General features: G+C 42.3%; 1 protein-coding gene and 1 non-coding gene across 2 annotated transcripts in view; one reads left to right on the top strand and one right to left on the bottom strand.

Moving 5' to 3' along the window:
• Positions 1-27,447, top strand: part of TAF1B (TATA-box binding protein associated factor, RNA polymerase I subunit B) — a 71,466-nt gene that overhangs the window by 26,682 nt on the left and 17,337 nt on the right. Inside the window, exons 7-8 of the mRNA XM_043604553.1 lie at positions 39-195; positions 6,408-6,507. Coding sequence (XP_043460488.1) covers positions 39-195; positions 6,408-6,507 — 257 coding nt within the window. The remainder of the gene's footprint in view (positions 1-38; positions 196-6,407; positions 6,508-27,447) is intronic.
• On the bottom strand, positions 4,759-4,843 carry TRNAQ-UUG. Its single transcript has one exon. It is a non-coding gene; the product is annotated as a tRNA-Gln (tRNA).

Raw genomic sequence — 27,447 nt, 5'->3', positions numbered from 1 at the left:
GCTCTTAAAAAAAAAAAAATCTCCATTTATCTCTTAAGAAACAGCATCCATCTGTTCTGGATCTCTTGATGGAGTGGAATATTCGCTACGAAAGGAGAAGGGGATCGTGAAGATGACGGTGCCGAGGACACTTGCCTTCTGCTACCTGTCACTGCTGTGGCAGAGAGAGACAGTTACTCTCTCAGATCTTTTGAGGTAAGCCAGGCCTCTCGTAGGATGATGTCTTTGCTGATTATCTGTGTGAACGGGGGGACAGCCTTTGGATATCTTGAATTTGTCAAGGAGGCTTCAACTGAGGAAGAGAACGGAAAGATTGGGTAGCCTGGGTTCCAATTCTGAACTGTAACCCTCCCTGGGCCGGCGGCTCATCTCCTGGGTTTCTTTCTTTATATAAGTGAAATGATGGTATTTACCTTACACGGTGTGTTGGAAAATTAATTATCGACTGTGAGTAGAATGCTTTGAAGATGAAAAGTCACACTTAAGTACCTGAGTAGTGGTATTAAGTATTTTGCATTTCTAAGAGAGAAGATGAACAGAGGACCTTTACGTTGGCGAATATGGTTACTAGCAGTTACTCCAACGCATACATTGGTGCCGTCAAAAGCTAAAATATAGGTTGTCTGTGTTTATAAGATAAATTGAAAACAAAACTATTAGGAAAACCTGTTAGTAAATGGCCAGTATTTACATTTTTCAAGACAATTTACAGTGTTTTATAGTTAATGAGTAAATTAGGGCATTGTGTGTAAGCCTTTCTCATTAAATAGAGGATGTGCCAAAATCATTAGCGTGTTAATATCTCTCTTGCTTTATATATATATTCTATTTTTTTTTAATGTTTATTTATTTTTTTTGAGATGGAGAGCGAGACAGCATGAGCAGGGGAGGGGCAGAGAGAGAGGGAGACACAGAATCCGAAGCAGGCTCCAGGCTCTGAGCTGTCAACACAGAGCCCGATGCGGGGTTGGAGCTCACGGACCACGAGATCATGACCTGAGCTGAAGTTGGACGCTTAACCGACCGAGCCACCCAGGCACCCCCTATATATATATATTCTAAACAATAGCATTAGGTTTAATCCGTGTGTAGAGTGATTTTAAGAGCATAGGTTTAGAACCAGACTCCTGGGTTTGAATCCTGGCTATGCCACTTATATGTGACCTTGAGTAAATTATTAAATTTTCTTTGCCTCTGTTTCATCACTGGTGAAACGGAGCTAATAATCATAATATCTACCTCACAGAGTTGTAACCACTTCCAGTAATGAGCAGTCCACGAAAAGCACTCACCACAGTGCCTGGCACATAATAAGAACTCAATGCTAGTTATTATTGTTTCGTTGTCTTCATCACCATCATCGGTACTAGGCCCTTTGATTAAATAAAATGCCTCCAGTAAATGATGATAGTGCCTTTGAGTTTGGCCACATCAACCAAATAACAAGGCTTTTCTCAGGGGTGATTAACTCCGCATGCAGATAGTCCATTATTCAGTGAATTTTACTGTTAAGTTAAAAACCTCACCTTGCTCCATATGCCTTCACTGGGTGATCTCATCTTCTCTCAAGGCTTTAATTACCATCTATATGATGATGCCGCCGCCCAAATTTATATCTGCAGCCCAGACTTGTCTAGTGAGGGTCAGACCCGTCTATTCATACATACAGTTGCCTGTTGGACACTACTGGGGTGTCTTTACGGTATCTCAAAATCAGCATGGTGGAAAGAGTTTCGTCTTTCATTCAGCTCTCTCTCCATGTTTTCTTCCTTCGTAAATACCATGCACTCCGTTTCTTCCTATCCAGAAACCTCAGAATCCTTGACTCTTTCCTTTCTCCACGTCTGCAGTCAGTCATTACATCCTGTCAGTCATACTTGAAACCACATTTCTCCCCATCCCCTCTGGAATCCACGTGGATTACTTAGCAACCTCCCAAGGGGGTCCCGTGTCTACAGTCTCTCTATTTTCCTTTCGATAACCCAGAAACAACAATCAAATCACGTCGCTAGAGTTGGGTGAAGGGGCTGTCCAACTACCCACTTGGGTAAAGGAGCTGTCCAACTACCCAGTTGGATAAAGGGGCTGTCCAGCTACCCAGTTGAGTAAAGGGGCCGTCCGGCTACCCAGGGCAATCTATAAGGGAATAACAAGACTGCTAGAGATCTCACAAGATGTAGAAAATAGTACTCACCGGTAATTCCTCTTAGGGAGAATATTATATGTGTTTGGAAGGATGGGGGCAAGATCCTACACCTTTGTCTCTCTCCCTCTCCCTCCTTCTTTCTCCCTCCTCCCTCCCCTCCCTTAAAGGAGATTTCTGAAGTACCTTCAAGGAGATTGGATCTAGTTGGCTGGAGGGCTTTTATTTTACTCTGTGGGACATACACATTTGGGAACCGAGCCTAATTACCTGGGGCAACAGGAAAGGAGATAGCTGCCACTGATCCTCTTTCTCTATTTTTCTCAGAGAAGGAGCTCCAAGTCACAGGTTCTCAAAGTGTGGTCCCTTGACCGGCAGCAACAGCATCACCTGAGAACTTGTTAGGGATGTAAATTCTAACCAAATTCTAACCCATTCTAACCTTCTGGATCAGAAACTCTGGGGGTAGGGCCTGGTAGCCTCTGTTTTAATAAGCCATCCTGGGGAGTCTCATGGATGCTAAAGCTGGAGAACTACTGCCAAACTTGGAAAAATATTTAAAGAACATTGATTTGAAGGAAATACATTACTAGCCTGGCCCCAGTACCCATATTTCTTATACTCGTCCTACGTGTCACTGCTTGGTTTAATCCTTTAGCAGCATCCGTACTCCTTAGAATAAATTCATAAATCTTAAGGCGGCCTTTAAAGAAGCCTGCCTACTACCCCAGCGATAACAATAGTAATAAAAATAGCCAACATGCATTCATTCCACAAATATTTCTTGAATACCTACTCGACGTAGGGGTTATTCTAGAGTCTAGACCCTTGAATTACAGTTGTGAGCCATACAGAACAAGTTCCTGCTCTCGTGAAGTTCAAGACCAGAGGAGGAAACAGATGAGTATTGAAATAAATGAAAAATGATGAGTGAAGTGCTGTGTGGAAGATTGCCGTCAGATGATGGCTACTGTAGACTGGCCGTGAGGGAAGGCCTCACTGAGAAGCACTTTGAATGGGAGTAGAGCAGCAGTGAGTATCAGAAATACTAGAACTCCAGGTCGAGGGAGGTCGTCAGTGCCAAGGCCCAAAGCAAGAGCACGGTCTGTGTGATTAAGGAGCAGAGGAGGCCCGCGTGACGGGAGTAAGAATTTGAAGGAGTCGTAGGAGGGTGAGGACAGGGAGATAATAAGCAGGGACCAGATCTTTGTAAGCCAGGGTAGGAGTTTGGGTTTTTTTTTTATTGAGGTATTATTCACATACAATAACGTTCACCCTTTTAAATGTGCAATTCAGGGGTTTTGAGTATATTTACAAGGTTGTGCAACCATCACCTCTATTTCCAGAGGATAATCGTCACTCTGGAAGGAAACCCCACACTCATTAGGAATTTGGCTTTTAAGTGTGATAGCAAGCCCCTGGAAGATTTTAGCAGGGGAGACGTTTTCTAACCGTTCGGGCAGCTCTGAGGAAAATGGATTCTAGGTAGGCAGAGGTGGAAGCAGAGGGACTGGGAGATCTTTTGCTATATTTCAAGCAAGAGACAGTGGTTTGGATTAGGGTGGTGGCAACAGAAATGGAACACGGTGCATGGGCTCCGGATGTTTTGCAGGTGGACCCGGCTTAACGCCGATGCATTACTTCTTAAATGATCTGTGATGGAGAACCAATTTGTTAAACTTCCAACCTGTCACAGATTAAAACTTTTGGAAAATACCACCTCCCAATTATAAATAGAGACTCTGTTTTCAGGGAACGTGGTCAGGAGGGGCATATGGGAGGCTTTTGGTCTCTGGCAATTCCTCCGTCAGCTTCCTGGATTGATTCAGAGACCGATCTGATATACTTACCAAGATGAAATCGATTGTTCAGAGATTTGATTCAGTATCTCTTTTTTTGGAAAAGTTCTATATTTTTCTAAAAGAAAAAAATTAAAAACCCACAAAACTTGGAAAGAGGTCATGAGCAGCACTCTTGTAAATGGTGAAGATTGTTAAAACCCCAGATGGCCAAAACCTGCTCTGTGTGGATGTCTCGGTTTCCCCTGGTCAGGTTTATATTCCTTCCTGTGCTCCTACGGCACTGAGCGTGTGCCTCTGTAGGACACTGCGGCACTGTCTGTACTGGCTCATCCACAGCCATCTGTCTGTCCTGCTAGGACCATGGTGGGGGCTCTTCAGGTCTTATTCCCTCTGAACTAACCCTCACCCAGGGCTGTCGTAAATGTATTATCACATAGCGGGGATGACTACATAAATTAAGAATATATTCACATCATGGAATACTACATAGTTATAAAAATGATAAGCATGTAATATGCCCTGTATATAAAAAACCAAGAATGTAGTTCCAAAATAATTGAATACCGATCACTATGCACAAGCACTTTTTGTAAATGAAAGAAAGGAAGGAACACTAGGTGAGGGTGGTTTTCCCTATAGAGCTGCTCCAAAGAAGCCTGCTTTATCATTAAACTCCACAAAACACCATTTTTTAAAATGCTTATTTATTTTTGAGAGAGAGAGAGAGAGAGAGAGAAAGAGAACACGAGTGGGGGAGGGGCAGAGAGAGGGGGAGACATTGAGTCCGAAGCAGGCTCCGAGCTGTCAGCACAGAGCCCGACGTGGGGCTCGAACCCATGAACCGTGGGATCATGACCTGAGCCAAAGTCAGACGCTCAACCAACTGAGCCACCCAGGCACCCCCACAAAGCACCGTTTTTACATACTACTTAATTCTCAACTTTCAGTAGACTAAAAAGTTAAATCACATTTTAAAAAAAATTTTTTTTTCAACGTTTTTTATTTATTTTTGGGACAGAGAGAGACAGAGCATGAACGGGGGAGGGGCAGAGAGAGAGAGGGAGACACAGAATCGGAAACAGGCTCCAGGCTCCGAGCCATCAGCCCAGAGCCTGACGCGGGGCTCGAACTCCCGGACCGCGAGATCGTGACCTGGCTGAAGTCGGACACTTAACCGACTGCGCCACCCAGGTGCCCCTAAATCACATTTTTAATCTGAAACTAAAGTTGAATCAATATTCTTTAACACATAAAAGGCTAAAGATGTCAGGTTAGCTCTAGCAACAGCAGAGACTTTGACCCAAAACATTTGTATACTAATTTATTCCTGTCTTTATCTTCTTTTCCTTAACCATTTTCCTATTTTAAAAGTCTAACAGGTGCATACGTATATATGGCCCAGGTTGCAAGACCCCAGGCCTCACTCTGCACTCGTCCCTGCTTTGGTTTTCTCCTTACCATCTTTTCCTACTTGACAGACTGTAGATTCCGTTTGTTTGTTTTGTTTGTCCTCTCTTTTCACGGGACATAAAACTCCTCGGGAACAAGCGTATTTTCCTGTTTTGTTCATTGCTATGTGCCCACAGCCTCGAATAATGCTGGGTTTTAGTTCTCGATAAATTTCTGTTGAATTAATGAATGAGTTGTAAATAAATATGTGTGTGTATTTATGTACATATATAGGTGCGATTTTCTTCAACTCAATAATTTACTCAAGATATTTGATCGGCTACCGGGTACTGGACATTGGGGTGGAGTGATAAGCAAATGGGCAAGGTCCCTTCCCTTAATTATTTCCAGTGGCAGGTCCTGGTGACAGGAGCGTAGACAAGGGAGCTGTTCTAATGAGGAAAATGGGTCCAGGAAGGTCTCCCTGAGGAAGTGATTTAAAAGAGCAGATGCTGGGGCGCCCGGGTGGCTCATTCGGTTGAATGTCCGACTTCAGCTCAGGTCATGATCTCACAGCTCATGAGTTCGAGCCCCGTGTCGCGCGCTGTGCCGACAGTTCAGAGCCTGGAGCCTGCTTCCGATTCTGCGTCTCCCTCCCTCTCTCTCTGCCTTCTCCCGTTCATGCTGTCTCCCTCTGTCTCTCAAAAATAAACAAACATTAAAAAAAACACAAAAAACACGTAAAAGAGCAGACGCTAATCCTTTGAGGGGAGCAGGGGGTAGGATATGCCGTGTCTGCAAGCCTGGTGGTGAGTTGACAAGTAGGACACATACTTCTTAGAAAGACTTAATCTATTTAGGAGCTTAAGAGATCGTTAGATAATTGGCTGAATGCCTTCTCCACACGTGGGCACAGAGAATCGTTGACATTTTCAGATTGATCATCTTGTGGCAGAAACGACGTTCTCAACTGAGTCTTACCTTGTCTTTGAAATACGATGTTTTCGGCCCTTTTGTCTACTTTGCGGAATCAGTACGTACTCCTTACTGAAGCTTTCTTTTCCAAAATACAGATTTGTTGAAGAGGGACATGTTCCTTACGTAAATGCTTTTCAGCATTTTCCAGAAGAGATGAAATTATATGGGCGTGACAAAGGAATCTTTGCTATAGAGGCAAGTTATTTTCTTTTTTTACTTGGTGGTCACTAATAAGACACAAAAACAGTATGGTGATTTGTATTCCTTTCCTGACTTATTATTTGGTGCTGGGAGTTTTCTAAAAAGTGGCATCTAGTTTTTGTTCTGCCCGTTTGTCATAATTTATTTTCCTCACGTGGTTTCTTCTAATCCTTTCGGGTATCCTGAAAAGACAGCTATAGTGTGAGGTGTGCGTACTGCCAATAGGTATATTGTTAAGACTGAACTTTAGAAGTGTTACGTAGAGACCTTTAGGTAATCTCAAGTTAAAAAAATGTTTTTTGTTATTTGCATACTATGTTGCTTTTGAGAAAAAGCGAAGAAAGTTATTACCTTGTTTCAAGAGGTGCAATTTTCAGTGCTTTGCTTATTAGTCTTTTTCTAGATCCGTCTTCAGATGTCTCCCGTGGAAGGGCTTCTGTCCCTTTAATTAGGAGTCTTTATCACTGTTTATAGTGCTCAGATTAGCTTCTCTTTGTTCTTCATCAGAAGGTTTGCAGGATCCTAGCTATAACTATTATCGTCTGTTTACCCACTTAAGGAATTATTGTTACAGCCTTCCCAACCTTCACCACCTTACATCGTCTGTGGTTTCATTCGAGAGACATTTGTGATCCTTACTAAACCCCTGCATAAGTCTGGTTCGCTGTCATCCCAACTTTACATCTCAGCAAACAGCTCGGGGAGACAGAACGGATGCCAAGGCCATACAGTCGGCAGTCTCCGGCTTGGAGCTACCGAACTGGCAGCCTCTTCCTCACTGTGTCATCTTGGGCTCTGCTCGCTGCCGCTCTGCCCTCCTTTTCACGCCGGTTCCTCGAAACACTGAAGTAGGTGCTATGAAGACACAATTATGTGAAGTACCGATTTTGAAGCATTGAGCCAGAAGCGAATGGATGATTGGAAATGCAGATAAACAAGCTTGCACAGGACCGTAACATTTTACATCTGCATTGAATTTAGAATATTGGTCCCTACGAGTGATCTGCAGGGAACCTTAGAGTTTTAAACCAGAAATGGCTCCACTTTAGAACCAGTTGTGCAGGAGCAGGTCCTGTGGATTTAAAGAGGGGAAGCAAGTTTGCAGGCGGGTTCCCCGTGCTGCCTCTGTGTCGTCCCCGTTTATTCCATCTCCAGGAGAGAGGAGACGAGTCCCTCGTGCACTTGGACTTGCGGGGGTGTGCGTCCACGGGCAGCACAAGGAAGGAGGGTATGGTTGCAGCCGGCACTGAACCTGGAAGAGACAAAGAAGAAATCATAATCGTGGTAGCGCTCATGATGTACCGGGCCCCGTTTTACGTATTTTATGAACTCCTTGATTATTCAGGCCCATCCTGTGAAGTACATATTATTACTACCCTGATTTTGCAGATGAGGAAACTGAGGCACAGAGCTATCAGGCAACTTGCCTGGCACTCTCACTCTGACCATAGTCCAGCATGGCCAAGGCAGCCTTAGTTTGGAGCGAGACAAATGTGGGACCCCGCCACGCAGGGAGCATTGGATGAGACGCGGGGACAGGAAGTGGAAGTAGGTCATTGAGGCAGCGAAGAAGCTCCGGACTGGTCACCAAAACCGAGAGGTGGCCCTGTGGTGGAGATGGCACCCGAAGCCGGAAGGCAGGGGATAGGGGGTCTGACGGGAGGATGATCTGGGCTGGAAGTGCCCGTGTGGGTCACGTGTCCACGAAGCACAGGCTGGCCTTCCTGAGAGACGGATCTTTATGAAAAGGCACGTTAGTCTGTTTCTCCGATTGGGCGGGGTTGTGATCACGTATTTTTATTTTTAATTTAAAAAAATTTTAAATTTGAGTACAGTTGACGTTCGGTGTGACATTAGCGTCAGGTATACAGCGTGGTGGTTCGGCACGTCTGTCCATTTCGCGGTGCTCACCGCACGCGTAGCCGCCGTCTGTCACCATACAGCACTATTACATTTTTTTTTAACGTTTATTTTTGAGAGAGACAGAGACAGAGCTTGAGCGGGGGAGGGGCAGAGAGAGGGAAACACAGAATCCGAAACAGGTTCCAGGCTCCGAGCTGTCAGCGCAGAGCCCGATGCGGGGCTCGAACTCACGGACCGTGAGGCCATGACCTGAGCCGAAGTCAGAGGCCCAACCGACTGAGCCATCCGGGCGCCCCGTTACAAGCACTATTAAAATATCACCGGCTGTAGTCCCTATGCTGTACGTTTTCTTCCTGTGACTTATTCATTCCGTGACTGGAGGGTTGTGGTAATTTATTTAGAGGCCTGGGGACAAGAGGACACATCCTGTTTTTCCAGTCCGCACTCCAGACCCCAGCTAATTTGCCAGAGGTGTGGTGGAGGAACTGAACTTGAGTAAAGTCAGGGAGATATTTACAAAGTAGAAGATGTTCCTACCACCTTAGGAGCCCTGTTTGTCTCAAGTTTTTAGTTTCAGAACTAGCCTGCACTCAAGGTTGATGGGGTTTTCATCGTTTTTTGTTGTTGTTGTTAACGTTCATTTATTTTTGAGAGAGAGAGAACACAAGCAGGGGAGGGGCAGAGAGGGAGGGAGACAGAATCCGAGCTGTCAGCACAGAGCCCCGCGTGGGACTCGAACCCACGAACCTCAGGTCATGATCTCACAGTTCGTGGGTTTGAGCCCCGTGTCGGGCTCTGAGCTGTCAGAGCCTGCTTTGGATTCTGTGTCTCTGTGCCCCTCCCCTGCTTGTTCTCTCTGTCTCTCACTCAAAAGTAAATAAATAAACCTCAAAAAGATAACTGATTTGAAAATCTGTATAATTCATTAATTAGTAATTTCAAATTTAACTGCTAAAAATTTGTTCATGGTTAGTTTTCTGAGCCTTGTTCAAGTGTTCCACTGAAAGGAAAAGACATTTAGCTTGGTGATTCTCAGTCTGTGTCTTTGTATTTGTGTGGTTTTTCTAGAGGGACCAATGGAACTCAGCATTTTTGCATTAATCACCCCAGTGTAGTCTTGGGTAATAAAAAATTCTCTCTCTCTTTCCCTCCCTTCTTTCCACCTACCCCCCGCTTCTCCCCTCTTTCCGTCTCCTCTCCCTTTCTGTCTCGTCTTCCTTAATCTTCAGTATGTTCTGTGTCTTACATTCTAACTGACTGGGCTTTAACCTGATTTCTCAGAACCATTCACCACTCAAGTTATGTCGATAATTTTGCTTGGTTGAGGTTATTTGTACTTTTTGCTAGTGCCTAAAATTATTTACTTGTATTTAACTCCCTAACCACATCGTAAGCTTCTTAGAAATAGACACTGGGATCTTTTATATGGATCATGAAATATTAAAACTGGAGGAAAATTTATAGATCACTTAGTCCACTTTTCTTAGTTTTTCAATAAGGAAACAGGCCTAAGAAAAGATGTGATTTGGGAATAAGTAAACACCTACTTCATTAGGGTTTTCGTGAGGATTATTTGACATCTATTCAAAGTGCAGGTGAATCACAGACGTTGAAATGGACACGCCTTCTAGGTCTCAGGATGGAAAAGCTTTTCCTCTGAGGAGAAGATGAAGGGTTATCCTCACGCTACTGGGAGGGAAAAAATGTACCATTTTTGGAAATTAAAATTTTCATCTTAAAACTCTGTTAAAAATAAATAGAACAAAACCCACTTTGAATATGCACATTTCTACGTTTTCTGAAAGGAGGTGCCAGGAAGTTCATGGATATGATTCTTGCTTTTCCGTGTAGTGTTTTCTAATTTTGGTTACCATAAATGCAGCTTCTTGCAGAGGATATTGCTTCCTGGGCTGAGTTTATATGCTTGGGAGTGGTGGCTAACCAGCAATTTCCTTTTGAATTTAGAAATTTGGTTTCACTTTATACTCACAGAGACACTCAAACTTCACTCCATAAAAAATAATTATTTTGAAAAATATATACCTTGTCCTTTCGAATAGTAATAGGTCCCCTTATTGCCAAATGTGTAAATGACTGCAAGAGTGACATAGGGCACACAATCAAGAAACTGCTGTTGTCGTAGCCAGTGTGGCTTACGTTTCCCAGAAGACCGGCTTAAGCCTTTAGCTAAGAGTGGCTTTGCCCTCATAGGCAGTGTGGGAAGGATTGCCTGCAACTGTTAGAGCCACCTTTATATCTGCTGGTGATTCGGGTTTTCAGCCTGAAATATTATGTTCTCGCTATTGTATCAAATCTAGACTGTTCTCTGCGCCCCCTGAGTTTTTATAATTTGAGACTTAAGAAATCTTTTGTAAATTAAGCAGCAAAACGAGGGGCTCCTGGGTGGCTCACTCGGTTAAGGGTCTAACTTAAGGCTCAGGTCATGATCTCACGGTTCGTGGGTTCGAGCCCCGTGTCCGACTCTGTGCTGACAGCTCAGAGCCCGGAGCCTGCTTCAGATTCTGTGTCTCCCTCTCTCTCATCCCCGTCCCCCACTCGCTTCTGTCTCTCTCTCAAAAAATAAACGTTAAAAAAAATTTTTTAAAAGAAGCAAAATGAGTTAATGTTTACTTGCATGTTTTACTTTTACTCTGAGACTAATTTTTGCTCATCCTATCAGTTACCATGAGAGGCGTATTTAAATCTAAAACCATGATGACCACCTTTTCTTTCATGTTCTACCAGTTTTTGCTTCAAGTATTTGGGAGCTCAGGTACTAGGTGCATAACAACTAGGATATTTTGCCTTGATGAATTGACTCTTTTCACTATGGAACGTCCTTTCTCCCACCCCTCCCACCCCTGATAAGAATTGCTTTCATATCTACCTTGTTCAGTGTTAATATAGCCAGTTCAATTTTTTAAAAAAATTATTTGCCTAATATATCTTAAACAAATTTTTTAACCTCTCTACATCTTTATTTTTAAAGTGGCTTCTGGGGCACCTGGGTGGCTCAGTCAGTTAAGCACCCGACTTCGGCTCAGGTCACGATCTTGCGTGGTTTGTGGGTTCGAGCCCTGTGTCAGTCTCTGCGCTGACAGCTTGGAGCCTGGAGCCTGCTTTGGATTCTGTCTCTCCCTGTCTCTCTACCCCTGCCCTGTTCACGCTCTCTCTCTCTCTCTCTCTCTCTCTCTCTCTGTCTCAGAAATAAATATTAAAAACAAACAAACAAATAAATAAAGTGGCTTCCTGGGGAGTGCCTGGATGGGTCACTTGGTTGGGCATCCAGCTCTTTATCCAGGCTCAGGTCATGATCACACAGTTGTGGGACTGAGCCCTACATCTGGCTCCGTGCTGAGCTCGGAGCCTGGTTAGGAGTCTCTCCCTCCCTCTTCCGCTGCCCCTCCCCTGCTTGTGCGCTCTCTCTCTCTCTCTCTCTCTCTCTCTCTCTCTCCCATGCACGCTCATGCCTGCTGGCGCTTTAAAAAAAAAAAAATTAAAGTGGCTTCCCGGTAGACAGAATGTGGTGGTCTTGATTTTTTTTTTATGTAGTCTCATATTCTCTGCCTTATAATTACATGTTTTTAAAATAATTCTACGTTTAGACCGTTGACATTTAATGTAATTATAAATATGATTGGGTTTACATCTACCACCTTGCTGTTATTTGTCCCAGCTAGTTTTCATTTTTTTCCTTGTTCTCCTGCCTTCTTTGAATTGACTTTTTTTTTTTATGATTCTATTCTCCACCATCAGTGTATTAACCGTAGCTCTGTGGGCTTTGTATGTGTGAGATTGTTCTAGAACTCCTAATACTCATCTTCAGCTTCTCACAGTCCACCTCATGTGTTGTATTTCCCTGCTCCCATTCTCTGGTGTCCAGCGTACTTTTTAATTTTAAGTTTATTTATTTATTTCGAGAGAGAGCGAGCGCTGGAGGGGCAGAGAGAGAGAGAGAGAGGGAGAGAGAGGATCCCCAGCAGGCTCTGCAGTGTCAGCACAGAGCCCGATGCAGGGCTCGATCCCATGAACCGTGACCTGAGCCAAAACCAAGAGTTGGTTGCCTAACCAGCTGAGACCCCCCCAGGCGCCCCCGTGTTTTCATTTCCTGTGCGTGTATGCCCAGAAATGGAATTGACGGATCGTATGGTAGTTATAGTTTCAGTTTTTCGAGGAACCTCCATACTATTTTTCTTAGTGGCTGCACCAAATTACATTCCCACCAACAGTGCACAAGTGTTCCCTTTTCTTCCACAATCTCGCCAACATTTGTTACCTTGTCTTTTTGATAGTAACCACTCTAACAGGTGTGAGGTGACATCTCCTTGTGGTTTTAGTTTGTATTTCCCTGATGATTAGTGATGTTGAGCACCTGTTCATGTACCTGGTGTTCACTGGTATATCTTCTTTGGAAAAATGTCTCTTCAGTTCCTCTGCTCCTTTTTTAATCAGATTTTTTTGTTTATGCTATGAAGGTGTGTGCGTTCTTTATATTTTTTTGGATATTAACCCCTCATCAGATACAGGATTTGCAAATATTTTTTCCCCATTCCATAGCTTGCCTCTTCACTTTGTTGGTGGTTCCCTTTGTTGTGTAGAAGCTTCTTAGTTTAATGTAGTCCTGCTTGTTTATTTTTGCACCTTTTTTTTTTTTGGAGGGGGGTTGTCAACCCCAAAAAGTCATTGCCAAATTGAAGTCAAAGAGCTTACCCCTTATGTTTTCTTCTAGGAGTTTCATGATTTCAGGTCTTAAATTTAAGTCTTTCATCCATTTTGAGTTGAGTTTCGTGTATGGTGTTAAATAGTGGTCCAGTTTCCTTCTTGTGCATGTGGCTTTCCAATTTTCCCAGCACCATTTATTGAAGACACTGTCCTTTCCCCATTGATATTGTTGGCTCCTTTGTTGTAAATTAATTGACCGTATATGCACGGGTTTATTTCTGGGCCCTCTATTCTGTTCCTTTGATCTGTGTGTCTGTCTTTATGCTAATACCATACTGTTTTGATTACTGTGGTGTTGTTACATAGTTTGAAATCAGAACGTGTGATGCCTTCAGCTTTGTTCTTATTTCTAAAGATTGTTTTTGCCTATTTGGGATCTTGTGTGGTTCCATACAAATTTTAGGATTGTTTTTTTCTGTTTCAGTGAAAAGTGACATTGGAATTTTGATACGAATTGCATTAAATCTGTAGATTGCTTTGGGTATATGGACATTTTGACGGTAGTAATCCTTCTATCCCACTTCCACAGCATATCTTTCCATTTACTTGTGTCTTCACTTTCTTTCATCAGTGTCTTATAGTTTTCAGTGTACAGAACTCGTTTCTTTCTGATAGTTTTCTGTTAGTGTATAGAAGCACAACTGTTTTTCATGTATTGATTTTGTATCCTGCAATTTACTGAATTTCTTTACTCGTTCTAATAGTTTTTTGGTGGAAGCTTTAGGGTTTTCTATATATAGTACCATGTCATCTGCAAACAGAGATGGCTTTACTTCTTCCTTTCTGATCTGATGCAGTTTCTTTCTTTTTCCTGCCTAATTGTTTTAGCCAGGACTTCTAATATAATGTGAAATAAAAGTGGTGAGAGTGGGCATCCTGGTCTTGTTCCTGATCTTAGAGGAGAAGGTTTTAGCTTTTCATCGTTGAGTATGCTGTTAGCTGTGGGTTTGTCACATATAGGCCTGCCTGATTTCTGCTTCTTGTCTTTTCTATTCTTTATGTAATGTGTCTTTTTTCCTCTAGCTGCTTTTTAAGATTTTCTTTTTATCACTTTTTTTCATCAGTTGGATTACGATGTGCCTTGGCGTGGTTTTCTTTATGTTTCTTATGCTTGAGGTTCGTTGACCTTAGATCTATGGGTGTATAGTTTGCATCAAATTTGGAAATTTTTCCTTCATTATTTCTTTACATATTTTTTTCTGCCCTCCCCTTGATTTTTTTTTTTTGGATGCTAATTCCATGTTAGACCACTTAATATTGTCCACAGCTCACTAAGGCTTCTGGCTCTTGGTCTGTTTGTTTGTTTGGTTATATCTTCTTTCCCAGTGTGTTTGTTTTGGATATGGTCATGTCTTCAAATTCCCTGATCTTTACTTCTTGAATGTCTAATCTGCTGTTAAACCCAATGAGTGTGGCTCTGATTTCAGAACCTTCTTATTTTCATTTCTAGAAATTTCACTTTAGTTTTATTTTTTCCATTTCCCTTGTTATGCTTGTTTTCTTTTACGTCCTTGAGCATATTGCCAGTATTTATAATAGCTACTTTAAGGTTCTTGTCTACTTATTCTATTGTCTCTGTTATTGCTGGGTCTGTTTCTATTGATTGGTTTGTCTCTTCATTATGTGTCATATTTTCCTTCTTTTCATGCCTGGTAACTGTTGACTGGATGCAGACATTGTGAATTTTATGTTGTTGAATACTGGATCTTTGTCTTGGTGTATAATTAGGTAATTTAGAGATCAGTTTGATCCTTTAGAAGCTTGTTTTTAAGCTTTTTCATTGCTGGTCTAAGGCCTTTATTCTGGGACTAACCTAACCCTGCTACTGTGGTATACTCCCTCAGAAAGTTCTATCCAATACCCCCAGTATTATGAAGTCTTTCTACTGCAGCTGGTGTCTTGTATGAGCTCTGGGAATTATTTGGATTCATTGGAAAAAAATCCAGTGATTTCTCCCCCCACACCCCCCCATCCCCGCCCCACCGGCCTTGGGTTTTTCCTCACATATGCATGAATCAGCACTCAGCCAAAGACTTGAGAGGACCTCTTTGCAGATCTCCAGAGTTCTCTCTGTGTGTGGTTTTATCCTCGCTGGTACTCTGCCTGCAAATTATAGCCACCTCGGCTTTCGGGAGCACCAGTCTCTGTCTCCTCAACTCAGCAAGACCACAGGGCTCTGTCTCACTCCCCACTCCCTGCACCGCAGCTTGGAGACCGCCTCCAGGCAGTGAACTGGGCCTTTCACTTCTCTTCTTTCAGGGATTATAGTCCTATGCTTCCTGTGTCCATTGTCTGAAACTGTTATTTCATGGATTTTTCTACTTCCGTGTTTATGGTGGAAAGTTAATTCCCATTGTATTTAATCCTTGGTGAGTGGAAATGGAAGTATGCCAGATACTAATTTGTAGACATTTGCAAGTAGACTCAGTAGTCAAATGTGTTTTATATGAGCATTACCTAAAAAAATTCTTACCTGAATGCCTAAAGTATCTCACTGCTTATTCATTCTTGGATTTTTAAACAAAATTATAATTTCTATTCATGAATGTTATGACTAGTATGATCTTTGTTTAAAAATTTTCACCCAGCTGGACTGTGTTATTGGAAGGTCATGGTTATAGGCTTTTGTTTACACAAAATACTTGCCCTAGAAATAATCTCTTTTGTTGACTGTTTTTAAGTTACTCTTGAGTGAGGGGACGGGGTAAGACAGAGGAGTAATTTCTTAGAGATTTTGGTGGAAAGTGTAAACATAAAAATAATATGAGATTATGTCTTGGTAGCAATAACCATTGTACTTTGCCTTTTTTGCTCCTATTGAGAACATTTTTTGGGAAAACTTTTTATTTTGGAAGAATTTTAGATTTACAGAAAAGTTGCAAAAACAAAAATAGTACAAAGAACACCCATGTATCCTCAACTGCTGTTAACATTTTATCGCACTTGTTTTATCATTTGTGCTGTTCTCACTGTCTGTCTGGCTACCTGTCTGTGCAATTTTATATCTGAATCATTGAGGGTAAGTTATATCTATCACGGCCCATTAGCCCTAAATATTTTAGTGTATATTTTCTAAGAAGAGAGATATTCTTTTACATAACTACAATTTAGTTAACTCTTCATTTTTCTAAGAACTGAACCAGACAATATGTCACGGTTTATTTATTTGTTTTTATTTTTTATTTGTTTTTAATTTTTTTTAATGTTTATTTATATTAAAGAGAGACAGAGTGTGAGCAGGGGAAGGGTAGAGAGACAGAGACAGAATGTGAAGCAAGCTGCAGGCTCCAAGCTGTCAGCACAGAGCCCGACGCGGGGCTCGAACTCGTAAGCAGTGAGATCATGACCCGAACCGAAGTCTGATGTTTCACTGACTGAGCCACCCAGACACCCCACTAGTTCTTTATTTAAAAAAAATTTTTTTAATGTTTACTTATTTGTTTATTTTTGAGCAAGAGAGAGCAAGCATGAAAGGGGGAGGGACAGAGAGCGAGGTTGAGAGAGAGAATCCCAAGCGGGCTCCGTGCTGTCAGCACAGAACCTGATGTGGGGCTCAATCCCACAGCGTGATCACGACCTGAGCCAAAATCAAGAAACGCTTAACCAACTAAGCCACCCAAGCACCCTGTACGTAGCTAGTTCTTTATTGATGGGAGTTTTGTATTTGGTGCTAAAAGGCTAAAGAAGGCAGCTAGGTAATGAAAAAAACAAAGCAAACAAAACTAGGAACAATCTAAATGTCAACAGGAAAATGGATAAAAAGTGACGGTCACACACTGGTATATTAAACAGCTACAGCCACAAGCAACATGAATGAATGTAAAAAACATTCTATTGAGTATCAAAGGCAAGATTCAGAAAACTACACATAGTGCGATGCCATTTGCACTAAGTTAAAAAGGAGGTAAAATAAATATATTTATTTAAGTATGTTTATGTGTATGATATTATTTTTTTAAAAAGTAAGTTTGAGGGGCGCCTGGGTGGCCCAGTCGGTTAGGCGTCTGACTTCGGCTCAGGTCATGATCTCGCGGTCTGTGGGTTCGAGCCCCGCGTCGGGCTCTGTGCTGACAGCTCGGAGCCTGGAGCCTGCTTCGGATTCTGTGTCTCCCTCTCTCTCTGCCCCTCCCCCACTCGCTCTGTCTCTCTCTCTCTCTCTCTCCCAAAAATAAATAAAGCTTAAAAAAAATTAAAAAAAAAAGTAAGTTTGTGATGAGCAACTTCAGGATACTAGTTATGCCTCTAGAGGGAGGGGAGGCAGTGGAAGGGGAGGGAAGGAATATACCGGTAGGTACAACGGTGTTGGGGATTTTCTAGTTCTTAAGTCAGGTAGTGGATTCATGGGTGTTCTTTTTATTATCAGGCCTCAAGATTACAGATGTGTTACATGTATTCTTTTGTATTTTTCAGACTTTAAAGGCAGCTAGAGGGTTGTCCAAATAGAATTTCTCAAACAGGAATAAAAGGCAATATGGGATACATGGGTTTGTTTGTATGTGTCCTGCATCCCCGACTATTCTTTGAGCCATATTTAATGCTTCTATTATTTTTTGTCCATAAGACCTAATATAATTCCGTATACATGGTAAGGATTCAGTCTTTGTTTATTGATTAAATGATTTGAAATAGCTAAAGCCAGAATACGTTTAAATACTTTATTTTCAGGGGATTTCAAATTGATCTGTTGGGGAGTTTTTTCCACCCAAGTAGGAAACTTTCAGATGTATTTATTACATAAAATATGAGGAGGCCATTAAATAGTGGCATTTGGTGAAAAAAAAATAAGAAAGCATTCTACTAACGTTTTAGCAATAAGTGTATGACGGACGTAACTCTGATGTATAAACAAGGACATCGAAAATGCCAGTTATGGGTGTGTCAGTATCACTCATGAAAACCAGTGCGTGAGATAAATAATCTTACCAGTTAATTCGTACTATTCACCAATATACTGAGACCAATAATGAATTACTTTGGTCAGAAAAGACATGTGTGAGGCTACACTGAGGACCCTTTTTTTGGAAAGTCATCCTTCATATTTGCCGTGTGAAACTAGTGACTTACGTGGATTATCGGTGATTTAGTTTGATCCTCGGCCAGTACCCCCGGTACCCAGCGTGCTTGGCCCAGGTCTCCCCTCATCGCTAGTTCCCGGGAGAAGAGAAATGGTACCCAGGTTTTACACGTTGGGTGTAAGGTCAGTCTGCTGTAGAAATAATCACATAACCCTTCCGGAATCAAACTGAAATAATTTTGGGATCCTCTGCTTTTCAGAATACTGGCTTTTTAACCTTCTTTAGTACACATATGTGAAATTTGAACATTAGCTGCTTTGCAACAATCGGGAGAATATTTGGAGAACAGACACATCTTAAGAAGGAGGACTCCAACAGGTTTTCCCCTGCTCTCATCCTGGGCCCATAACAGATTGCTATTTTCCATTGACTTGGCGAGTCCTCATTGGTTATCAGTTCATAAATTTGTATTTGTTCATAAGGCCTGTCTTTGTGCAAGTTGACGACATATTTCTAAAATAGTCTCATCCCCCAGACCAAGACCCTGTTTCACATAAAGTAATGTGTTCACCACAAACTTCCAGACTAGACTTTGAACAGAAAAAAGTCTTTTACGGTACTACATGGTAGATTTACAACCACTTAGCAGACTAAAAACGCAAAGTGAACCGTTTTGTGAATCATATTACCCGTGGAAATCATTTTAGCCTTCCTCCTTCAACGATATGTTCCTGTGTTTGTCTTTACTTCTGACATTACTTTTATTTCTTATTAGTGTTTCTCTGTAATGGAAAGTCTTGTTTTAAGTTTGGATTAACAGGTGCATGTAGCATTAGCTTTTTCTCGGCTGAATCTTTGCTTCAAAACAACCATCATAAGTAAGGGTGAGGCACTGTACTCTTTTTTTTTTTTTTTTTTTTTTTAAATAGCTAAGCAGGAAGTTCACCTCTGACAGGGTATTGTAATCAGGTTTATCACCAGAGCCTGCTGTTGGGTAACAGAAACTCTAGCTTGTCCTTACCTGTCTGGAGGCATTGCTTCATGAAGGAAAATAAACTCGCTGGAATATTTGTGAAATTTAATAAAATGCTTTCCCAAGCACTTTGTTTTTAGTGCATGCCAGAAGAATTTCTAATAGCTTTGCGGCCTTTTAAAAAACATACTAACCTTGCGATTTCTTATTCTTGCAATTAAGTGAATTTGTATCCCTCTGGAAGCCCTACGTAGCACAACTGCTATACCTTTGAGATGCATCTTCAGCCACATCTGGCAATACGTCGCATTGCCTCTCTCCTGTCCCCTCCTTTTTCAAGAAAAAGGGGGCAGGTTTGGGATGTCTTCAGATGGCTGTTTATTTAATTGACGGACAGCTTTTCTTCATTGTACGCTTTGCCTTTGCTCACAAAAGTGCATTCACTGTTCCATAGTATGTTGAAACTTTTCAATGGAAATGGCTTTTGGTTAACAAAGGAAGCATTTTCCTTCGTCCTTCCACGTCTTAGCTTTCTCCAGTAAGTCTTGGCTCCTTCGGCAGCTGTACCTCCACCAGCCACGACAAAAGGTGCGATTGTTCTAGGAGATGGCGTTGGAGATAATGCCAGTGTTTTGTGTGTGGGCTGCCGGGACTGTTTCTTCTTCTGTGTTTGGTTTGGTTTGGTTTTTGTTATTCTAGACAGTTGAGCACACCTTAAAAACAAACCAGCACTCCCGAAAAGAGCTTTAAAGACCCTTAAACCTTCATCCTGGGTGACCTCTTTTTCTCCATTAAGTTGTTCCGTTGGCCTTTAAGTGGGCCCCTGTGTCCCCATAATGACAAATCTGGCAGAACTCAAACCAGGGGGAACAGAATCCAGAACCCAGAGACCGTCGATGCGGTTTGTTTTCTTTCTCCGAGCCGGAGACTTGGAGCACCTGACTCTTCCTGCCGTCACCCTCCCTGAAGAGCAAAGCTCGGAAGAGGTTAAGGTGTGCGAGTTAAGTTTTCGTGTTTCACACCGTCTCCTTTTGCTGAGTTGTGATTCCCAACTCCAGGTAGATAGGCTTTTCCTCTTATTTATTTAATAAATTTCGAGATAACCTCCTCCTCCTTTTTCTGCTTCTGCCTCTTCTGCTGTGTGTTTGACTTACGTTTCTGGAGCACGGTGCTGATTCAAAGCATCGTCTACTTCTAGAAAAAGTCTCTCAGTTCTCCCGGTGGAATGAGCTAAACTGTAGTCTCTTCCAGGGACACCCTCTCGATGCAGAGCCCCAAATAATCAGATCGCCGCTTGAACTGGAGCTGGGCCTAGACATGCCTGTCTCTGTTATGCTGTTTACTCTGCAGAGGACTTGGAGACAGTAGGGGGGCCCATCTTTTCTGCCCTGCTTTGCCGTATTTTTCTAGATGTTAAACCCACAGACCGGTTTCTACACAGAGAGTATGTCACGCCCATGCTATTCTGCTGTGCTCCTTGACAGTGTTTCTAAATCCTCTCAAGAATTAGGCATTTCGTCATCCCTCGCTAGACTCAGCAAGAAGGGATGAGGAGGAAACTGGAAATTCGTCCTGAAGTACATCTCCAGTATTTTGAATGTTGATCAGCAACATTCTGATCTTCTCTCTGACTGAACGAGTAGAAAGAAAAGATGTGATGCGAGTTCAGCCAGACCCACTGAGTGGCACTTTGCCAAGATGATTCATCCTGCCTCCGAGCTGTCTTAACACCCTTTGTGAGACTAGGTCCCCGTTGGTTGGAGGAGGGAAAGGACCGCCCGGAGCTGTCGGACACTCCTGGAGCGGCTCCAGATGCAGGCGTTCGGGTCTTCCAGCTTCCCCCTAGCTCCGCGCACCCCCTCGCTCTGTAGGCCACAGGGAGCTCTCGGGATTGCTTGTGCAATCTTTGTTAGAAGAAGAATCTGGCGGGTTTCAGTGCAGCCGAAGGGCTCGGGGGAGTGTAAGAAGAACAGGTGTTCTCAGTTTCCCTCACTCCCACTCCTTCCAGAGTCACTGCTGCCACACAGCGTGGACCGAGGCCAGCGGAGGCTTTCTTTTGTTCCTGACCTCCCACGATACCCTGACCGGCCCTGGGATTCGTGGGCGCACCGCTCTTTTCAAGCTTGTGGGGGAACGCCATCCGAGGCACTCTTCCAGGCTGCAGGAAGGATCAGGGTGGAAAACACTGCATTTTATTAATGGGGGGGGGGGGGCGGGGTGCCTAAGAATATCCTGGCGAACTTGTGCAAAGTACAGATTCTTTGGGGTGCCTGGCTGGCTCAGTTGGTGGAGCGTCGTGACTCTTGATCTTGGGGTTGTAGGTTCAAGTTTCATGTTGGGTGCAGATTACCAAAAAATAAAATCTTGACAAAAGGTAATAAAGCACAAGATTCTTTGGATGTCAGAGATCGATTCATTAAGTCTTCTGTGGGCTGAGGACAGTGGGACGGGAACAAACAGGTTTCACTGTGGTCTCATTCTCTAAAACAGTGCCGTGGAGCCGGGCTTCCAGCCTTCCGCCTAAGGTTCTTTGCTGAACGAGCCGCGCAGGCCCCGCCAACTGGCCTTAGTTGCAGTGGGAGCAGACGGCTGTATGGGGAGGCTAGTCCATGGCCCAGCCCTGCAGGGACTTTGTGTGTCTTGTGTGTCTTTAGAGGCAAACGGGAGCATTCTGATCCTTTTGGTGGCGTCCTCTGGGACAGGAATGGCGTGCAGTGGCCACGTTCAGTTCTAATCTTCCCTCGTTTGAGACGCTAAGACCGTCCCTTTCCGTATCCTACTAGAACCGTTAAGTGATCATTTTTAGATAGAGATTCTGCTACCGTATTTTCTTTTTGCTCTGTAAATTTTGTCTTCAGGGAAAGGCAGACCCATACCTTAGTGTTACACATGTAATAATTACAGCTTCATAAACTCACCCATGTAGGGTTCTATTGTTAAGGTATTTTATTGTTAAGGTATTTAAAAAAATTTTTTTTCAACGTTTATTTATTTTTGGGACAGAGAGAGACAGAGCATGAACAGGGGAGGGGCAGAGAGAGAGGGAGACACAGAATCGGAAACAGGCTCCAGGCTCTGAGCCATCAGCCCAGAGCCTGACGCGGGGCTCGAACTCCCGGACCGCGAGATCGTGACCTGGCTGAAGTCGGACGCTTAACCGACTGCGCCACCCAGGCGCCCCTGTTAAGTTATTTAAAATAAAGGTAGAAAATAGCAAGTAGTAATAGATTTTGAATGTAGATTTTATATATATTGATTTTTTTAATCTTCAACTTTCTAATTCTAATTATGACCTCTCTAATATGTTGTGGTTTTTTTTTTTCCTTTAGACAGATGTTATTTAGGTTCCTTTTTTATACTTCTTAAAAATTGTAGGGGCATCTGGGTGGCTGAGTTGGTTAAGCATCTGACTTTTAATTTCGGCTCAGGTCATGAATTCACAGTTCGGGAGATCGAGCCCTGTGTTGGGCTCCGCATTAATAATGTGGAACCTGCTTGGGATTCTCTCTCTCTCTCTCTCTCTCTGCCCCTCCCTCACTTGTGCTCTGTCTCTTGCTCTCAAAATAAATAAATAAACGTTAAAAAATACTTCAAAATTATAAACAAAATACAATTGTGGCAACAATAACTTAAAACTTACCATTTAAATCTTTTTTTTTTTAATTTTTTTTTTTCAACGTTTATTTATTTTTGGGACAGAGAGAGACAGAGCATGAACGGGGGAGGGGCAGAGAGAGAGGGAGACACAGAATCGGAAACAGGCTCCAGGCTCCGAGCCATCAGCCCAGAGCCTGACGCGGGGCTCGAACTCACGGACCGCGAGATCGTGACCTGGCTGAAGTCGGACGCTTAACTGACTGCGCCACCCAGGTGCCCCCATTTAAATCATTTTTAAGTGTGCAGTTCAGCGGAATGAAGTACACTCACCACCACCATCCCCGTCTCCGGACCTTTCTCATCTTTACAAGCTGAAACTCTGCCCCCATTAAACTCCAGCTCCCCACTGCACCCTGCCCCCCAGCCCCAGTTAGGGTGGGTAGAGAGCCACTGTTCTATACTCCGCCTCTCTGGATTTGACTCTTCTAGTACTGCACGGAAGTGAAGCAATACAGTATTTGTCTTTTTATGTTTGACTTATTTCACATGGGAGAATGTTTTTAAGGTATATCCAAGTGGTAGCGTGTGTCAGAGATGAAAATTTCTTAAAAAAAAAATTTTTTTTTAATGTTTCTATTTATTTTTGAGACAGAGAGACAGAGCGTGAGCAGGGGAGGGGCAGAGAGAGAGGGAGACACAGAATCTGAAACCGGCTCCAGGCTCTGAGCTGTCAGCACAGAGCCTGACGCAGGGCTCGAACTCACAGACTGCGAGATCATGACCTAAGCCGAAGGCAGACACTTAACCGACTGAGCCAACCAGGTGCCCCTTAATTTTTTAACGTGTATTCATTTTTGAGAGACAGACACAGCGTGAGTGGGGGAGGGGGAGAGAGAGAGGGAGAGGCACAGAATCTGAAGCAGGCTACAGGCTCCGAGCTGTCATCACAGAGCCCCACGTGGGGCTCAAACTCACAGATGGTGAGATCATGACCAGAGCCGAAGTCAGATGCTTAACCGACTGAGCTACCCAGGCGTCCTGCTTTTTAAGGCTAAATAATATTACATTTTGTTCATCCATTCATCCTTGGACGTTTGAGTTGTTTTCACCTTTGGCTGTAGTGAACAATGCTGCTGTGAATGTTAGCGTGTGAATATCTGTTAGAGTCCCTGCTTTCAGTTCTTTTGAGACATCTACACAGAAACGCAATTGACATTATCATATGGTAATTCTATGTGTAATTTTTTAGACTACTGTAATATGTTTTTGAATATTTTTTTTTTTTCTGGGGCGCCTGGGTGGCGCAGTCGGTTAAGCGTCCGACTTCAACCAGGTCACGATCTCGCGGTCCGTGAGTTCGAGCCCCGCGTCGGGCTCTGGGCTGATGGCTCGGAGCCTGGAGCCTGTTTCCGATTCTGTGTCTCCCTGGCTCTCTGCCCCTCCCCCATTCATGCTCTGTCTCTCTCTGTCCCAAAAATAAATAAACGTTGAAAAAAAAAAAAAAAAGAATATTTTTTTTCTTATGAAAGAAATATATCCAGAATGATTAAAAGAAATGTAGAAAACAATGAAATGTATAAAGAAGGCGATAAAAATCACCCACAATCCAATTTCTCACTGATGCCATTAACATTTATATTTTAGTTGTCTTATTTAATGTGCATTAACATATTTGCAAAATTAGGATTGAAGACTACATACAAATTTCTTTCTCAGTTTTCACTGAGTATTCACTCAGTTTCACTCAGTATTGCACTGTGAATATTTTCCTAAGTCATGGAACAGCCTATGAAAAAAGCTTTTCAAAAGCCTTTTTAATAGCTGCTTTTTAATAGCTGCTTAATATGTATGCATGGAACGTATATCTAACATAGATGTCCATTAATAAGGAAATGTTGGATTCACAGGGGAATACTTTCCAATGACTTAAATTGATGTTTTCAAAGGCTATCTCATGACATTAGAAAATACACACAAAATATAACGTTAGGTGAAAATTTAGGAGACAAAACTTATACAGCTAATTCGGTTTGTACAAAGGTTCTCAGACAGATGGGAGCTTAGCCTGAGAGCAAGGTAAACCATTAGATTTTAGTAGAGGAGTGACATGTCAGATTTCATTTTGAAATATCACTCTTGCTGCTAGTTTCAAAGAGATAAAGGCAGATATGGAGATACCGTTTGGTTGGGAGCCCAGACTGGGGTGATGGAGGCTTAGAGGAGGGTAGTGGTTATGGAAGGGATGGGGACGAGCAGCATTCCAGACCCAGCCTTGAGGCAAAGAGTCTGTGTGCACGTGGTGTGTAAGAAATGGAACTGTCAAGGACGAGTTCCAAATGTTGGGTTTTTGTGGCTTGGTGAGGGATACCAATGGAGGACTAAAAGTTGGGGTATGGAAGAGAAATAACTCAGTTTGGAGCGTGTACATTTGACACAGTGGAAAGATACTCAAGCGGAGTTGTCAAAGACGCTGTCGAATTGAAATCCCGGCGTTATAAATGTGAATATGCCCCAAAGGGCTGAGAGAAAAGTCCTCCAACATCCTAACAGTGGCTTTCCCTAAGTTATGAGCATTTTTTATTGTCTTTATTATAGTATTTTATATTTCATAACTTTTCTGTAATGAGCATGTATTATTTTTATAATCAAATTTAAGTGTTACTAGAATACATTCATGGCATTATTTATAGTAGTGTAAAAATTAGAAACAACCTATGTGTGTAACAGTTGTAGAAGATTGGTAAACATTAAGTGGAAGGATACTGAAAACCGTCTAGCCGCCTTTTGAAAAAAGCTTTTCAGCGTTAGTCAAAAAGGAAAAGTCTGTTTAAAAATAAATGAAAAACTTGAAAGTGAAGTCTGCCCTATGGAATGGAGATTAGGAGAATCTAGAATCAATTGTAAACTATAAATCTGTAGATTTGCATTATTAATAATTATTTTACCCTCTGTTCATAGGTGAAAGAATGGTAGCCTATTTGTCACCAGATATTTAGTTTGACCTACCAGCTTTTAGCGTGGACATTTGAAAATATATTAGATCTTGTTAGCTTGCCAGATTGCTTTTCATTAAGGACCTTACAGTCCTGAACTTATCGTACATGATACTAGTCATGAATTTATCATACATCAAATTGGTTTTTTGAGATGATTTTTTTTCTAAGGGGAACATTCACTGCTCTGGTGTTTATTTTGTTTGCAGATAAAAATGCTTAATTATACATCCTGCCCGCATTATTTAAAAGGATTAGAATTGCCGTAAATCTTGTCGGTAATGTTAAAATTGTCTTAACTTGAAAAGATACTTCAAATCTTGTGCAAAATGAAGCAACTGTTCTAAATGAAGTAATTTTATAAAGAAAAAAGACCAGTTCATCTCGAAGGTCAATGAGATTTGATTTCCTTTTTTCTCTTTTAAATTCACAGATTAGAATACAATGTACAATATTTCGGTATACAAGTAGAATCACTCTATCTCAACATTTGAAAAAAACATTTGGAAAAAAAGGCAACACTGCTACAGGGAGCGACAGCATTACTTGCACCTCTGAAACTCCACCCTTGTGTTCACTCTAGTCGTTCCCCCCGCCCCCGCTCCAGAGTGATCGCTGTCCTGACTTCTCACTCCGGAGAAGCATGGTGCCGAGTTGCTGGGTTCTGTACTTTATATGCATGGATCGTTCTCTACTGCACCTGGCTTCTTTCTTTTAACGTGATGTCTTGAAGATTCATCCATGTCGTTGCAGGCAGAGCGTTCATTTCCTTGCTGCAAAGTGCTCCTTTATGAGACTATATCAAAATTTACTTATCGTTAATGGTATTTGGGTAGTTTCCAGCTTAGGGCTTTTGAAAATAGCGTTATTAATTAAGAATGTTCTGGCACGTGTCTTTGTGTGGACATCATGTACATTTCGGTTGGGGATATGTAGCTAAGAGTGGAGTTGCTTCACCAAAGAATGTGCACATGTTCAACTTTAACACTGCCAACCAGGTTGCCAAAATGTTTGTCTTTAGGCCCTATTTTAACAGGGTCCTACCATATCAGAAATGTTAGTTTCTCTGAAATTCCATAAGCCTTAAAAAAAAAAATCTTACTTGAGTTACTTGATAACTTTCTATTTTTATACTGTGGTTATTTTCACACAACTTTCTGGGTTATAAAGTCCTTGAAGGCATTGTTTTATTCATCTTTACCTTTCCCAAAGTACCTCGCATAGACTCTAGATTTAACATTTTTTATGTGAATGGATGAGTCAATGAGGCAAAATTATATGTAGTATTAATTTCAAAGATGTTTATAAATGGCAAAAATAAAAATAGCATACCAATTAAACTACGGGGGTGATCTGAAAGTGAACAGCATGCATTTCTTAATAATAGCTCATAGATTTTCCTGAATTCTATAAGAGAATCTTCCATGCAGTTATATGGGAGAAGTTGAGTTGTGCATTTTTACCTATTAGACTTAAGCCTTGGTATTACCGCCCACGCAGAAGCATGTGAACATAGTGAAACAGTAAGCTAAACTTGGTGGCCATGAATTTGAAGGTGAATGAGAGGGTGTGGTGAGGAGGTGTGGGAGGGAGATCGTGCAGCAGAGCAGACACGATGGCTCTGTAACTCCGGTTTGGGTCACAGCTTTGTCCCTTCCCCTGGGTTCTTCTGTGACTGGCAAGAAGTAAGGATTTCTCTCTGTCATGGGGAAGGCCAGTAGGAGTTTTATGAGCCCAATGGAATTTTAGTGGCCTTTTTACTTAGCGTTAT

Source organism: Prionailurus bengalensis, chromosome A3 (genome assembly GCF_016509475.1).
Source record: "Prionailurus bengalensis isolate Pbe53 chromosome A3, Fcat_Pben_1.1_paternal_pri, whole genome shotgun sequence".
In the NCBI taxonomy this organism is placed as follows: Eukaryota; Metazoa; Chordata; class Mammalia; order Carnivora; family Felidae; genus Prionailurus; species Prionailurus bengalensis.
This window is presented reverse-complemented; position numbering and strand designations above follow the sequence as displayed.